Source organism: Mytilus californianus, unplaced genomic scaffold (genome assembly GCF_021869535.1).
Source record: "Mytilus californianus isolate M0D057914Y unplaced genomic scaffold, xbMytCali1.0.p SCAF_4, whole genome shotgun sequence".
Taxonomy (NCBI): Eukaryota; Metazoa; Mollusca; class Bivalvia; order Mytilida; family Mytilidae; genus Mytilus; species Mytilus californianus.
In genome coordinates, this window is record NW_026262690.1 from 7477800 (window position 1) to 7493563 (window position 15764).

A 15764-nucleotide genomic window follows, 5' to 3' on the forward strand; every position below is an offset into this window, starting at 1 on the left:
AGTTTTGGTATCCAGTATAATGACGGTAGATTTTCTTCGTTTTCTTTGATGTTAATACCAAAAGAAAGAAGGACAGACTTCTGATTTTGTAAAATTTCATCCTTTGTAAATGATGTCGATATGTAGGATTACCAGTTTTGCTGTTTATCCAAGCTCTTTTGTGAGACATTCCAAGTAATGGTTTTTACATATGAAGACAATATTATTGGAGGCTTTATCTGCTGGAATAACGACATATTTGTCATGCAAAGAGCATAAAGCATCCACAACCTTCGGGTTCTTGAATGGGTTAGAAACCATTTTGCTCAAAGTACATCGTAGTTTCTGAATGCGTTTCTGAATGCATGATCGAAATTGTCTTTTTTGATTGTTTTGATTGTGTTGTCCTCAGGATGGTCTATTATGGGTAATCCCATTACCATTTTCTGGCTGTTTGACTGTATTTACCTATCAAAAATTGTCGCTTTCTTGTCGTCAGTGTTGATTGTTTGTTTATATTTCCTTCCGAATTGTCTGTTTAGGGTTATTTTGTATTTTCTTCAAGATTGTTTTTTCTAAAAATTTCCACAGGGATTTTTGTTTTGGGGGGTTTTAGTTTGTCATATGCCTCATGTCTGTTGTTTTTTTTTTATCCTGTATGATTAAGTTCTTTCAGATTAAACATTCTTATATTTGGTTCAATTATTATTCTTTTCCGCTAAGCCTCTCGCAAAGACGTTGTGACATCAATTTGAGGGTTTGGACCCTAAAGTAGTCATACTTCAACGTATTCAAAAACACACACCAACATCGTACTCTTCAACTTTTCTTTACGGATTTATTTACCCAATCACCAAAACCTGGTTATATTGAATGGTCTCAGAATCCATCTCATATAGATAATCTAAATCATGGAAAGTGCTTGGGAGAGTGGCAAATGATGTTAAGATCAAAGTTGTTACGGTCTTTTTCGCTCTCATGGAATGCCTGTTTTTGGTTTTGAATGTACGGTATAGTATTCATTCGTTTAACAGTGGCGTAACTAGCAAAAACAATAGAATATTTACAAAATATAAAGAGAATGTACACGACAGGGGGCAGGGGCTTCTGAGGTTAAAACCTGCATTTTGATTATCCAACACTTAAAATAAGGTTAGGAAAACTTTTTAGTTCAAGAGTAATATCTTTACTTAGGAACAAGCATTTGTGAAAAGATAAAAAAAGAATAGAGCTGAACATACGTAAAACATGTAAATAAATAAACATCTTCACTAAGTAGTAAAGGATCATTATATCACATATAGAACAACAATGCACGATTCCCTAAGAAAGTCTACTAAAAATGCATAAAATACACAAAAGTAAGAATAAACACTGAAAACATGCCAATTGGTGCGCCCAAACTTAACCTATTCGAAGTTAGGATTTAATCCTATATATAGTAGTGATACTATTTGTTTTGATTATTGTGGTCTCTTTCTTTGTTAGATGGTCTTCATTATTGTGGTCTATTTCTTTCCTTGTGATTAACTGTTAAATGTTTTGCCGAGATGGTCTATACCTTTTGACTGTTGGGTTAGATGGTAGTGATTATTGAATATTCCTTCTGATTATTTAACTTTGGCTTGTCATGGTATTGTTCCGTCCAAAAGGTTGTCTGTTCTGAGTTGTCTGGCCTAATATTATGGCTATGGTTGTCTGTTTTGAGTTGTTTTGCCTTGTATTATGTCTATTGGTTGTCTAGTGCAGGATAGTCTGTTCTGTGCTGTCTCGCCTTGCATTGTGTCTATTGATTGTCTAGCCTTTTATAGTTAGTCTGCTTTGAGTTGTCAAGCCTTTGTAGGATTGTCTGTTATGATTTGGGTAGCCCTTGCAGGAAAGTCTGTATTGTCTGTTTTGAGCTGTCTCGTCTTGTATTATGTATATTGGTTGGCTGTTTTTGAGTTCTCTAGCCTTTGCAGAATAGTCTGTTTTGAGATGTCTCACCTTGTTTTATGTCTATTGGATGTGTGTTTTTGATTTGTCTCGACTTGTATTATATGTATTTTGTGTCCGTTTTGAGTTGTCTCGCCTGGTATTGTATCTGCATGTAATCTGTCTTGAATTTGTCTCGTATAAGTTTTATTTTTGAGTTGTATCGCCTTGTATTGTGTCTTTTTTGGAAGTGTCTAGCCTTGTATAATGTCTTTTAAGTGTCAGTTTTGGGTTGTCTCACCTTGTATTATATCCATTGGTTGGGTTTTGAGTTTTCTAGCCCTAGCAGGATTGTATGTTTTTAGTTGTCTCACCTTGCATTATGTAAATTGGGTGTCTCTAGCCCTTGCAGGATAGTCAGTTTTGAGTTGCCTTGCCTTGTATTGTGTTTATAAATTGTCTGTTTTGAGTTGTCTTGCCTTGTATTGTGTTTATAAATTATCTGTTTTGAGTTGTCTTGCCTCGTATTGTGTTTATAAATTGTCCCTAGCAGGATAATCTGTGTTGTCCTGCCCTATATTATGTCTATTGGGTGTCTATTTTGAGTTGTCTAGCGCTTGCAGGATAGTCTGTTTTCTGTTGTCTTGCCCTGTATTGTGTCTATTGGTTAGGTGTTTTAAGTTGTTTAGCCCATGTATGATAGTCTGTTTTAAGCTGTCACTATTATCTTCTAGATTGTTTTTGGTCCTTCAATAAGCTAATCGTATAACGAACCCATGTTTGATAATATTTAACTTACTTTACGACCTCTGTAATCAAATTAAGTGCAGGTTCACAATTTCATAATACAATTTTATTATCTTACATCTCTTTACGTGTCATCCGATTTTATTTCTAATTACTGTATCACTAACTCTAAGGTCGTTGCTATTAATACGTTATATTATCGTATCCCATTTTCAGTCGAACATTAAAAGTGCAACATTTTTTCAGGGAAGTTTTCTTATTGAAGATGACTACTTGGTCAAACGTCTTTTGTTATGAAGCTACATCCTTCAGTTGTTAAAAAGGTAAGTAATAAACAGCTTAAGCAGACGAACTACTTTCCGGTTCCCTGAGAAACGGAAATTTTTCTTTTTTGAGTAGGTAATATTGTATCTATTAGACTTTCCTATACGATAATTGCTAATCTACGTAGAGCCAATCTTGAATTATTAAATAAAAAATCATGAGCAAGAACTGAATACACTTCCGGTGCACCCGAGTTCACCCCCGGATCTGGTGTGGTTCGTGCTAGTCCATCAATAATTTTCTGATGATGATGATGATGATTTTTTTTGGGTCTGAAAGGGATTTATCGTAAAATTCTTTCAATTAAATAGTCTTCTGTATTATTCAGGTTCTGCAATGACTGTAAATGATGAGAACTCTGAGGAAAGTCCGTTATTGGAGAGTAGAGTGTTATTTGGAGAAATAAAGCTGAAATATTCCAAATGGGTGGCTTATTCAATAGTGATGTTGATAGTATTTACCCAATGTTATTCGGTTATTTCAAGTCTTTACATTATGAACCAATATGCTTACTACGCATTCATGAAAGAAAAGTATCCAACCAGAAACGCAATACAGACTGCTGGTACAAGTGATTCAGCATGTACAGTAAACACTAGTAAAGTGGAATATAAGCAACAAATTGTAGTTCAGAAATTAACGTCAGAATGGAATATTTACTGTACATTGGCACAAAACATTCCTGCAGTTTTGATAAGTATGAATTTAGCTTCTTACAGTGATGTGTATGGTAGGAAGCCATTTTTCCTTGTCCCTTTAATAGGAACATTTCTAAAAAATCTGGCTTGTTCACTGGGAATATATTTTAAAATAAGTATACAATGGTTTATCGGATTTTATGTTATAGAAGGCAGTACTGGAATTTGGGCTTCTACTCTTTCCATGGCATTTTGTTTTGTTGCGGACACTACAATGCCAGGTAAAACGAGGTCATTTGTTATAGCTTTGATAGAAACCAGCATTGGCCTCGGTTCCATAATATCAACTTCATTATCTGGTTATCTCATACAATGGACAGACAGTTACATGTATCCAGAACTTCTCTCAGTCATTATAGTTACCATAGGAATCATTCTTGCAGTTTTTGTTTTACCTGAAACGCTTCATCCATCACGGAAACGAGACGATCAGGTATCAGTATGTCAGAACATGAAAAATGTAACTGAATGTTACACATCCGAGTTTTCACCGTTAGGTAAGAGATGGATGTTTATATTACTCATTTTTATATTCATAATGTCTGCATTCGGAAATTTAGGAAGACCTAATGTGGAACAAATTTATCAGATGAACAGTCCATTTTGTTGGGATTCTGTGAGGATTGGTTGGTATGCCGCAGTGCGGAATATGGCATGGAGTTTTGGCAGTATAGCTATCATTAAATTATTCCACATTTGTACTACAGACGATGTGATTGCTGTGGTAGGGTGTATTACATGCGTGGCTTCTGCTATTCTGGAAGGCATTGCAACAACAGATCTGTACTTATATTTAGGTTAGTATGTATTATTTTTTTTTTATGTAAACCAAATTCTTCTTTTTTGAATTCATTGACCTTTCTTTAATACAATATTGCATACTCAGCGTTAGGATTTTAGTTATATATGTTGAGTTCGCACACAATATATTAACTAGGCCTGTGTAGATTTAACCCTTTCTATGTTGTTCTGTTTTAATTGAGAAAATGTATGACACTTGAAAGCCTGTATGTATCTTATTTGGTTTCTAATTTCTTCTGTGGATCTCGTTTTATTCATTTCACTAGAATTATTTTGAAAAGTGTCCAAACTCAATTGAAAATTACTTTTTCTTTCAGCTGCCGGTGCTAGTATTGGTAGTGTTGTAACATTACCAATGGTTAGAGCAATTATGTCCAAGATGACACCTCCACACAAACAAGGTAATGTAAAGCTGGTAGGTGTTGAAACATTAATCTTGAAGCCAAAAGCAAAACGTCTAGAAAGCTAAAGATATAGGTGTTGAACCATTAATCAAGAAGACCATAGCAAAACATCTAGAAAGCTTAAGACATATGTGTTGGACCATTAATCAAGAAGTCAATAGCAAAACGTCTAGAAAGCTAAAGATATAGGTGTTGAACCATTAATCAGGAAGCCCAGAGCAAAACTTCTAGAAAGCTTAAGATATAGATGTTGAACCATTAATTAGGAAGCCAAGAGCAAAACGTCTAGAAAGCTAAAGATATAGATGTTGAACCATTAATCAGGAAGCCCAGAGCAAAATGTCTAGTAAGCTTAAGATATAGATGTTGAACAATTAATCAGGAAGCTCAGAGCAAAACTTCTAGAAAGCTAAAGATATAAATGCTTAGTTAGCATTAAGACGTATATTCATCGACTCGGTTGACAATTTTTTATTTGGGGTATTAAAATGTTCTATCACCCTCTCAGCTTATTTATATATAATAACCCTACTAAAAAGTAGAATAACAAAAATACCGAATACTCCAAGGAAAATTCAAAACGGAAAGTCCCTTATTTAATGGCAAAACCAAAAGCTCAAACACATCAAACGAATGGAAACAACTGTCATATTCCTGACTTGTTACAGGCATATCCTTATGTAGAAAATGGTGGATTATACCTGGTTTTATAGATAGCTAAACCCCTTACCTGTATGACAGTCACATAGAATTCCATCATATTGACGTGTGTGAGCAAAAGATAGGTAAAAATATCAAAAATTGGGGTACAGCAGTCAACATTCTGTTATAATCTTCATCACTTTAAAAACAAACAACTATGTCAACAAAGGAAAAAAAAGGCAAATAGACACTTTATAGACAAAACACATAAGCAAAAATGAAAGACAAGAATACAAAAAATGACTATAGCACAATAACACAATAGCGGGATGTATAAATACCGAGCCACGCCAAAAGAATATTACCAAAAATGGACTAAACAGTAAAGGTTAAAATTATACAAACAAAATAAAAATAACACTATAACACGTAATTAAGACGACAAACAACGTTAGTACCTAGAATATATTCTTCAAGACCATCATTTATTATTTGTGAAGTTGATACGGAATATTTATCAACAAGGTCTGGTATCTTACGATGATTTTTTTTAGAAAAAGGACGAGACGTTCTTAAGAATAACCCTGATACATCAACTTTCTGCTCAGACACTGGTGACGTTTTATAAAGTCTGAGTAGTAGCTGCAAGCTCTTGAATATCGAATGAGTTATGCAATGTATATCCCATATGCAGGTGAAGTTGGTATATTGCTGCTAAGATGGGGGAAATTTATGATTTCAAAATTAAAATCGTCTCGTTTGTCATAGATTCTGGTACTGAGATGATCGCTTATGTCAAATTCGAGGTGTAAGACTGAAAATGAGGCGGAGGAAGCTGTGTTGTTTCTTTAATTTCTAGTTCTGGAGGATATATTAATGGAACCCAATCAGAAAATTTGGATTGTAAATGGAAAGAACATCACCAATATATCTGAATGTGAAATTAAATGATGGTTTCTCGATTTCTGGTTTTTGACAAGTGTCTGAGGGAAATCCAACTCATATGAAAATAAGAAGAGCTCGACAAGGAGAAGTACACAGCTCGTTCCCATAGGAATGTCGACAATTTGTTGAAAAAGTCTACCTCCAAATTCAACAAATATGTTGTCAATAAGAAACTTCAGCATACTGATCACTTGTTCCTCGGTGTAGCATGTTTTACCTTTTTGTTCACTATTAACAAAATATGCCGTATAAATTTATAACGTATGCTGCCATTTTTTTTATTGAAAAACATTATGGATTATTTCTTTTAGACGATTTTTCAATTTCACATGGGGAAAGGTGGTATAAAGGGTTGAAAAATCAAAGGTTTTGATAGAATTTTTTACAGAGAAAGATCGAGATTTAAAATTATCCAGAAGTTTTTTTAGAATCCACATATGGTCAACAGTTTCTCACAGTATTTCTGAAGACCTTCTTTCACTGCGGACAGAATTTTTGTCAATGTAATGGAAAATTCCTTTGTAGAACATGCAGATTTGCCGGCAAGGTACCGTTGTTTGTACGGATTTTTTTAAGCTTAGGTATCCAATACAAAAAAGGTATAAGTCCTTAGATTTGCTGTTCAATGTAATGTTCATTGAAGCCAAATTCTCATCCTTGTCAGATGATTTGTTTTTGTATGTGGGATTACCTGAGTGCTCATTTATTCTTAATTCTTTTACAAGACACTTGTAGCGGTACAATTCATTTTTTTGACTACTGTTAGTAAGCTCGAGATATGTTTGAATCAAAAGTCTGTAGTTCAAGGTTAATGGAGATCTATACATCTTTACAGACAACAGTATATCGTTTGGCCTGGCATTTGTTTCACTAAGCCTCTTTCAGGATAAAATGTTCAACAGATGGCTGACTATCAAACCGTACTAATTCTGCTTTCTATCGGATTTATTTTTTACTCGTACAAACAAAATTTATCTATGCAAAGGTTTTTATCCGTTATTATCATTATTATTATAAAAACTTAAAAGATGTTTGAATGATTTGACAATATCTTAATACTTTTAAAACAATAATAGATGTAGGATAATCTACATATGAAAACGGAGATGTAAGGTAAACATCAATGAGACAGGCAACTCAACGACACAGTAAACCAAAAAAAGCATACATCATTCCAATGAGCTAGCAAACGCTACTACTAAAGAGTCTGCTGCATTCTAGAAATAACGTCTTGTCGTCTATCACGCTGCTCAGTCGCTGCGTAGTTCTCGTATTACTGCTTTGAGACGTGAGCAGAAATGAACAGCCGCGTCAAAACGTCTGCGGAGAAGTTATCAGCGACTTTACAATGTCTTAGGAGAAGTTATCAGTGATTTTTTTCAATGTCTGAATTTATCAGCGAAATCTCAATTCACGTGAGTAAAATTTCCTTGTGTAGTAAATTCTCCCGTTTTAACATCAACACAGATGATTCGCTTCACATGAAATTATGTGAACTTTTCTTTCGAAAACGCATTATAAATGTCACAGGATCTACTCAGTCAGGGTCTTATTCGGGCAGATATTAAAAACAAAATACAAATGCAAGTACGAGGTGGTTTATTGCTTTCATGTAAGTTAATAATTATTGACCGTTCACTTTATTATACTAAACGGTTCACTTACCAAATTAGATTGATCATCGGTCTTGACCAGTGGGAATTACGATGACACTTGTCTATGTTTGTAGTAGGATAAGGAGTTGTTCAGGTCAGGTCTTGCGGTCATAAAAAGTTTGAGCATTACATATATAATGGTACTCAGACTAAGAAATCAACCCATCAAAATACTGGATTTTGTATTTCGAGTACAAATTTTGTACCCTGTGTACTAAGTAAAATTTTATGACCGAGAGCCCAGATGTAACATGTTTTCTGTTAATAGGTTCAATATTTGCTGGAGTGGCAGCTGTCGAAGTGATCTGTAATATGGGAGCTTCTGTGAGTGCTAATGCTATATACGATGCAACATTAGACTTTAACAAAGGGATGACATTTTTTGTTATGGCTGGTTATGGTGGAGTAGGAATCATTTTATGTTTGTAAGTACTAGAATTATATAAAAAAAAATATGACGTAATCGTCTTCTACTTGTGAGTATTAGGTAGTAAAACATTATCAATGAGCACATTTGTAAGACTGAAACACGTTCGCAGACAATGCCCCCAAAAATTAATCTCAACCTTCCTATTGTGGTGTGGAACCTTGTGTTAAAACTTTGACTAAAGAAATATCCCATGTTCGTTCTTATGTTGTTTAAGTTATTGACTAAAGAAATATCTCGTATACTTATACCATCCTGTTATGTCAATAACTTAAACAACATAAGAACGAACATGAGATGAGACTATATTTGGGTCCTAATTGGCAGACATATCTAGCTTGATTTACATGTACCGGTATATGTCCATTCATATGATATGAATATATATGGTAAATGGTCCATTCTGTTGGTAAATGGTCGGACAAAAACATTGCGATAGGAATTATAAAAATTTCTGATACTATATGGATATATATAAAATGTAACGATAACATTCAATTATCAATCAGAGTACCAAAGGCTGACAGTTTTAATAGAAGTTATCTGCCAATGAACTCACATAAGTAAATAACCAAGTATAACAGGACAATGACAACTATTGGACCATTAGCCACTGGTACGGCGAGGATAAAAGAATCTTGTTACTTCAGTCCTCTAATAATGTTACAATGCTTCACCTACAAAACAACTAAACATAAACATGTTATGAAAAATATTTAGAATAGGACGTACCTCCTACAAGCTTAAAAGAGGGACGAAAGATACCAGGGGGACCAATCTGAGATAAAATAAAAATATTATCTTTGAGACCAATCTGAGATAAAAGCCTACAGTTCCTGTCCCATAAGAGTTAAATACATGTATCATTAGACCCTTTAAACTATATTTATTTACATTTTGAAAATATCTTTAACATTTAAAATTTTTTTGAAATTTAAATAAGAAGAAATTGCCTTGACCTTCTTGATGACTTTTGTCAGTTTAAAATGATATCAACTTTTAGTTAAAAATATGTTGGTAATTGTTGTCAATAGATATTTTTTGGAAACATTATCTAAAACAAATGTTAGCTTTTTCTGTTTCTATTTGTAGATTGTTTATAAGCGAGAAGAAGAAGACATTATCAGACTTAACACCGAAGTGAAGACATTTTCATAATAAAATACAGAACAAAAGAATACATACTAAAAGAGTTCAAAACAAAAGGACACCATACACCCCTGCCTTCACAAAAAAGTTCAAACACAAAAGGAAACCCTACATCACTGCCTCCCATAAAAAGAATTCAAAAGGACATCATACACCCCTTTCTCTCCAAAAAGTTAAATTTCACAGTTTCGAAAGCAAATTTTATTGCACACATCAAGACTTTCGTGGGTAATTTCTTAGTGTACTTCGTTGGGCACTTTAACTAGTACTGCTCTCTGAATTATTTTTAATTTTCTTCTTTCTTGAGGTTGTTATTTGTGCTATATCTTTGAGACAATGATTATCTTTTACTTCTAACTTGATGTTTCCTTTTACCAAACACCCATATATTGCACGGAATTAAAGCATAATATACTTCAAAGATTGAGACTACTAATACCTAAATTAAGTCCTGTGAATAGCGTTTTTTTCATTTCAATGTTTTGGTCTTTTTTTCGTCTTAAAAAAAATGCACCTAATTTATCATACAAACCAGGAATTCAAGGTACTCTGAATCGTTTAATACTCTGGACTATCCATTATCATATTATCTTTATATTTTCGTCGTTCACTTAAAATTATTCACTACATGTCCTCAACTTAAATGATGTTACCACATGAACTGCCATAAGAGTTTTTAGTGATAAAAATAAAGAGGTATGGCCAATTTCTCTGTAACTGTTTCACAAGCAGGGTCGACATAGAAAAGTTGTCACATAATAGAGAAATTCGAATTTTAAAGAGTTTATATCATACACTTTAAACATTTTTCAACAATTATGCTTATTTCCATAAATTACAAATGTTATTCATCGCTAAATGCTTTCAGGAGGTCCTCAGTGATTTATGAATATTCTGAATTCGAATTATGGAGGACTTAAAATATTTCTGGAGCTCCTTTAAGTACAATATTTTTTATTAATTCCGCGCCTTACCCCTTCTATTATAAGAATTCTACAGAAACAGTCAAACTTCCAAAACTTTGTATCTATGAAAGAATTTTGTAAATGTGTTTCTTAATTTGTCGAACCGATATCATTGACATGATAAGTTACAAGTTATACAATAAATAAAGAACATCAATACAGACTCTGGCAGAACACACGAGTTAATATGACTGGAAATGGCACATGCATCGTAGTACAGGTAGTTCGTGCATATTCCTGTCTATACACCTGGTTTCAAAGCTTAAAGTAAATGCGATTCCGACTGTTTTCGGCAGTTTGACTGATGATACTACCTCTATATATATTTTGTCCAGGAAAAATTAGTTTAAGAGTGATTTGTTTGCACTGCTTAAGCTAAGCAGTTCATGTACATGTATTTTAGTCCTGCATACAGGAAAATATGTTTTAATCATTGCATAATTCTTCAGTCAGTATATTTGACTATATTGAATCATTTTCCGCGATTAATTCTAGAATGACCCTGTTTTAAAATTTGTTCTTCCTTTACATTGAAGAGGAATACGACAACATTTGATGTTCTAGTTTTTATTTTTTGCTTTTAAAACGTTTGGTTTCAAGTGTACCTAACGGTTTATTCTACATGTCTAGAAACAAATGAGCAAAATAAATGTTCAACTTATTTTTAGGTCATTTATCTGCCTAGATTGGAGTAATTGTAATCAAAGAAATGTATGACTCAAAACTTAATCAGGTAAAACTGACATACCAGGGGTGTTTGTTGTCCATTCGGGTAGTATTAGCTTTTCTCAAATTTATAATTATTTGGCTTTCTCCAATTCTTTGGCAATTAAACCCTTTCCGGACCCATTGTATAAAAAAAATAATCAACGTGTGGTTGCCGATGATCTCGGAGAGATGATTGGATGAGTTGAAGGGTCATAACCTTTATCATCTCACTGGACGAATCAAAATGTGTTAACAGGACTGGTGTTAATGAAATTGACAACTTTGTGGAATGTGGAAGGCACTCTAAGGGGATTTTTGTTTATCAAAAATGAAAATTTATTTGATGATCATCAGAGAAACAGATTCCTACCTAGTTAATCGTGGATTATCGGATTTATCCAATCTCGATAGTTAAATTATCAATTTTAAAGTCCTCGGCGAGACTCGGACTTTATAAAATTCGATGATTTAACTATCTTAATTGGATAAATCCGATAATCCACTGGTACCAATGTAAGAATCTATGTGTATCCCATATAACAAATGCTTGATCATTAGTTAGCAATAACCAACAATTCATCTTGTTTAATAATGTAAACGAAAAGTCTTATTCATATTTTGATGTAAAGTTATTTTTTTCCATGTAAAACAGACTTATAGGCAATATTATCTTTTTTTCTAATAAATGCCGCATGGCCGAGAAATACGAAATCTGCCACCCCGTACTTTACATTTCGAGGCAAAAGTAACTTTAAAACCAAAAAGTTTTGACTGGGAAGCATATTATGATATTAATTTATTTCTATACAAGTTTGAATTTTGGTAGCATCACTTTTACCGTTCTAGAGTTATGCCCCTTTACAAATAGAAAAATTGTTGAATTTTTCGTTTCCGTTCTCTAATTTTAGTATGCCTCAACCAAATGTTATAAAACTTATGCACAATGCTTATTACCACAAAACACAGATCAAGTTTGAATTTTGGTGGCGTCACTTTAACCGTTCTTGAGTTATGCCTCTTTATAAATGGAAAAATTGCTAAATTTTTATTTTCTTCTAAATATCAAGTAATTTTAAAATTGGAGTTATCTTCCTTTGTCCATGATTATAGTTGAATCAACTACAATCAATGCTTTATACAATGCAATGTTTAATTTTGACTTCCACTGATAAAATACAGATCAAGTTGAATTTGGGTAGGGTCACTTTAACCATTATTGAGTTATGCCCCTTTATAAATCGAAAGATTGCTAAATTTTTAGTTTCCATTCTGTAACTTAAGTTTGCTCCAACCAAACATTATGAAACCTATACATAATATTCATTACCACAAAACTAAGATCAAGTACAAATTTTTTGTTTCCGTTTTCTAACTTTAGTTTGCCACAACCAAATGTTATGAAACTTATACACAATGCTTATTACTACATAATACAGATTAAGTACGAAATTTGGTGGCGACACTGTTACCATTCTTGAGTTATGTCCCTTTATAAACATACAAATTGCTGAATTTTTCGTTTCCGTTCTCTAACTTTAGTTTGTTTCAACAAAATGTTAAAAAACTTATACACAACCGTTCTAGAGTTATGCGTGTTTATAAATGGAAAAATTGCTAAATTTTTATTTTCTTCTAAATATCAAGTAATTTTAAAATTGGAGTTATCTTCCTTTGTCCATGATTATAGTTGAATCAACTACAATCAATGCTTTGTACAATGCAATGTTTAATTTTGACTTCCACTGATAAAATACAGATCAAGTTGAATTTTGGTGGCGTCACTTTAACCGTTCTTGAGTTATGCCTCTTTATAAATGGAAAAATTGCTAAATTTTTATTTTCTTCTAAATATCAAGTAATTTTAAAATTGGAGTTATCTTCCTTTGTCCATGATTATAGTTGAATCAACTACAATCAATGCTTTATACAATGCAATGTTTAATTTTGACTTCCACTGATAAAATACAGATCAAGTTGAATTTGGGTAGGGTCACTTTAACCATTATTGAGTTATGCCCCTTTATAAATCGAAAGATTGCTAAATTTTTAGTTTCCATTCTGTAACTTAAGTTTGCTCCAACCAAACATTATGAAACCTATACACAATATTCATTACCACAAAACTAAGATCAAGTACAAATTTTTTGTTTCCGTTTTCTAACTTTAGTTTGCCACAACCAAATGTTATGAAACTTATACACAATGCTTATTACTACATAATACAGATTAAGTACGAAATTTGGTGGCGACACTGTTACCATTCTTGAGTTATGTCCCTTTATAAACATACAAATTGCTGAATTTTTCGTTTCCGTTCTCTAACTTTAGTTTGTTTCAACAAAATGTTAAAAAACTTATACACAACCGTTCTAGAGTTATGCGTGTTTATAAATGGAAAAATTGCTAAATTTTTATTTTCTTCTAAATATCAAGTAATTTTAAAATTGGAGTTATCTTCCTTTGTCCATGATTATAGTTGAATCAACTACAATCAATGCTTTGTACAATGCAATGTTTAATTTTGACTTCCACTGATAAAATACAGATCAAGTTGAATTTGGGTAGGGTCACTTTAACCGTTCTTGAGTTATGCCCCTTTATAAATGGAAAAATTGCTAAATTTTTATTTTCTTCTAAATATCAAGTAATTTTAAAATTGGAGTTATCTTCCTTTGTCCATGATTATAGTTGAATCAACTACAATCAATGCTTTATACAATGCAATGTTTAATTTTGACTTCCACTGATAAAATACAGATCAAGTTGAATTTGGGTAGGGTCACTTTAACCATTATTGAGTTATGCCCCTTTATAAATCGAAAGATTGCTAAATTTTTAGTTTCCATTCTGTAACTTAAGTTTGCTCCAACCAAACATTATGAAACCTATACACAATATTCATTACCACAAAACTAAGATCAAGTACAATTTTTTTGTTTCCGTTTTCTAACTTTAGTTTGCCACAACCAAATGTTATGAAACTTATACACAATGCTTATTACTACATAATACAGATTAAATACGAAATTTGGTGGCGACACTGTTACCATTCTTGAGTTATGTCCCTTTATAAACATACAAATTGCTGAATTTTTCGTTTCCGTTCTCTAACTTTAGTTTGTTTCAACCAAATGTTATAAAACTTATACACAACCGTTCTAGAGATATGCGTGTTTACAAATAGAAAAATTGCTGAATTTTGAGTTTCTGTTCTCTACTTAAGTTAGCCTCAACCAAATGTTATGAGACTTACACACAAAGCTTATTACCACAAAACTCAGATCAAGTTCAAATTTGGGTAGCGTCACTTTTACCGTTCTTCAGTTATGTCCCTTTATAACTACATGTATATGATATGCAAGCGGGGGCATCTTCTGTTTTCACATGTGGACACTATTCACATTTTTTTACATCTGTACTGCCTACTGGCGACTCAGTCCTGAGTGTAAATGGTCATTCAGTATGTTAAGAAAAAGACCAAAATTTATAAGGCCTATCTGGCCTAATTGATTTCTAAAATATATTTCATTGTACACCTTCAACATTTATCATTCATTTGTTTATTTCTTAATTTGTGTGAATTAACAGTAAATGCTAATTACTACACATTCATACCATAACAAAACTGCCTTACTGTATTGGTATCACTTATATTTGTATCCATATAACAAAAAAAAACTGAAAAGAGAATACTTTTGCAATAGCTTTTTCATATTGAATACTAAAACTTTTTAGATATTTAGACATATTAAGTAGATGTTCACAATATCCACTAGACATTTTATCATATGACTTCTGTAGTTAGTTATGAGTCTTTGAAGCATGCTCACAAAGGTTCTTTTGTTGATATCATTTTCATACTGGTCAAAACTTTGTTTTGCTTTGACCAGCTTTGGAGGAGATATTTTCAAAGATTTAATAAAAAATAAAACAGAAATTCACTTTCTAGCTCATCTAGCCCCAATCATCATGTCAGGCATTGTCATTACTAAAAAACATTAAATGTCTTCTAAACTGAGAAACAATTTCCACATTTAACCGAAATCTTTTACTTATGATACTGACAATCCCCCACAAAGTAATATAAATAGAACCATACAAATAGTAAGCAAATACATGTTCTCAGATACCATCTCCCATATAAAAAAATCACATTAAGAAAAAAATGAACCTATTATGTGTTCCTCTCCTAGCTACAAAATGTATCCAAAATCAAAGATGTGGAACATATATATTCTATCATAATCATTTGGTAATTAATGCAATTAGTATCTCTTCCATGTCCATGTTGAACATAAACAACACCCCTAATGCTCATGTTGGTTGTCATTGTGCAACACAATTAATACATAGAAAACATAAAACATAGAACTCCTTTTGTCATATAAAACACTGTCAAACATCCA

The 15764-nt window shown here is 32.6% G+C and overlaps 1 protein-coding gene across 1 annotated transcript; it reads left to right on the top strand.

Annotated features, from left to right (window-relative positions):
- The first annotated feature begins 3300 nt into the window (after positions 1-3300).
- LOC127699083 (proton-coupled folate transporter-like) lies at positions 3301-9689 on the top strand. The gene is made up of 5 exons (XM_052202820.1): positions 3301-3346; positions 3812-4459; positions 4781-4864; positions 8378-8534; positions 9629-9689. Exons 1-5 carry the CDS (start codon positions 3301-3303, stop codon positions 9678-9680), a joined length of 987 nt encoding a protein of 328 aa, XP_052058780.1. The 3' UTR covers positions 9681-9689.
- The last annotated feature ends 6075 nt before the right edge of the window (positions 9690-15764 follow it).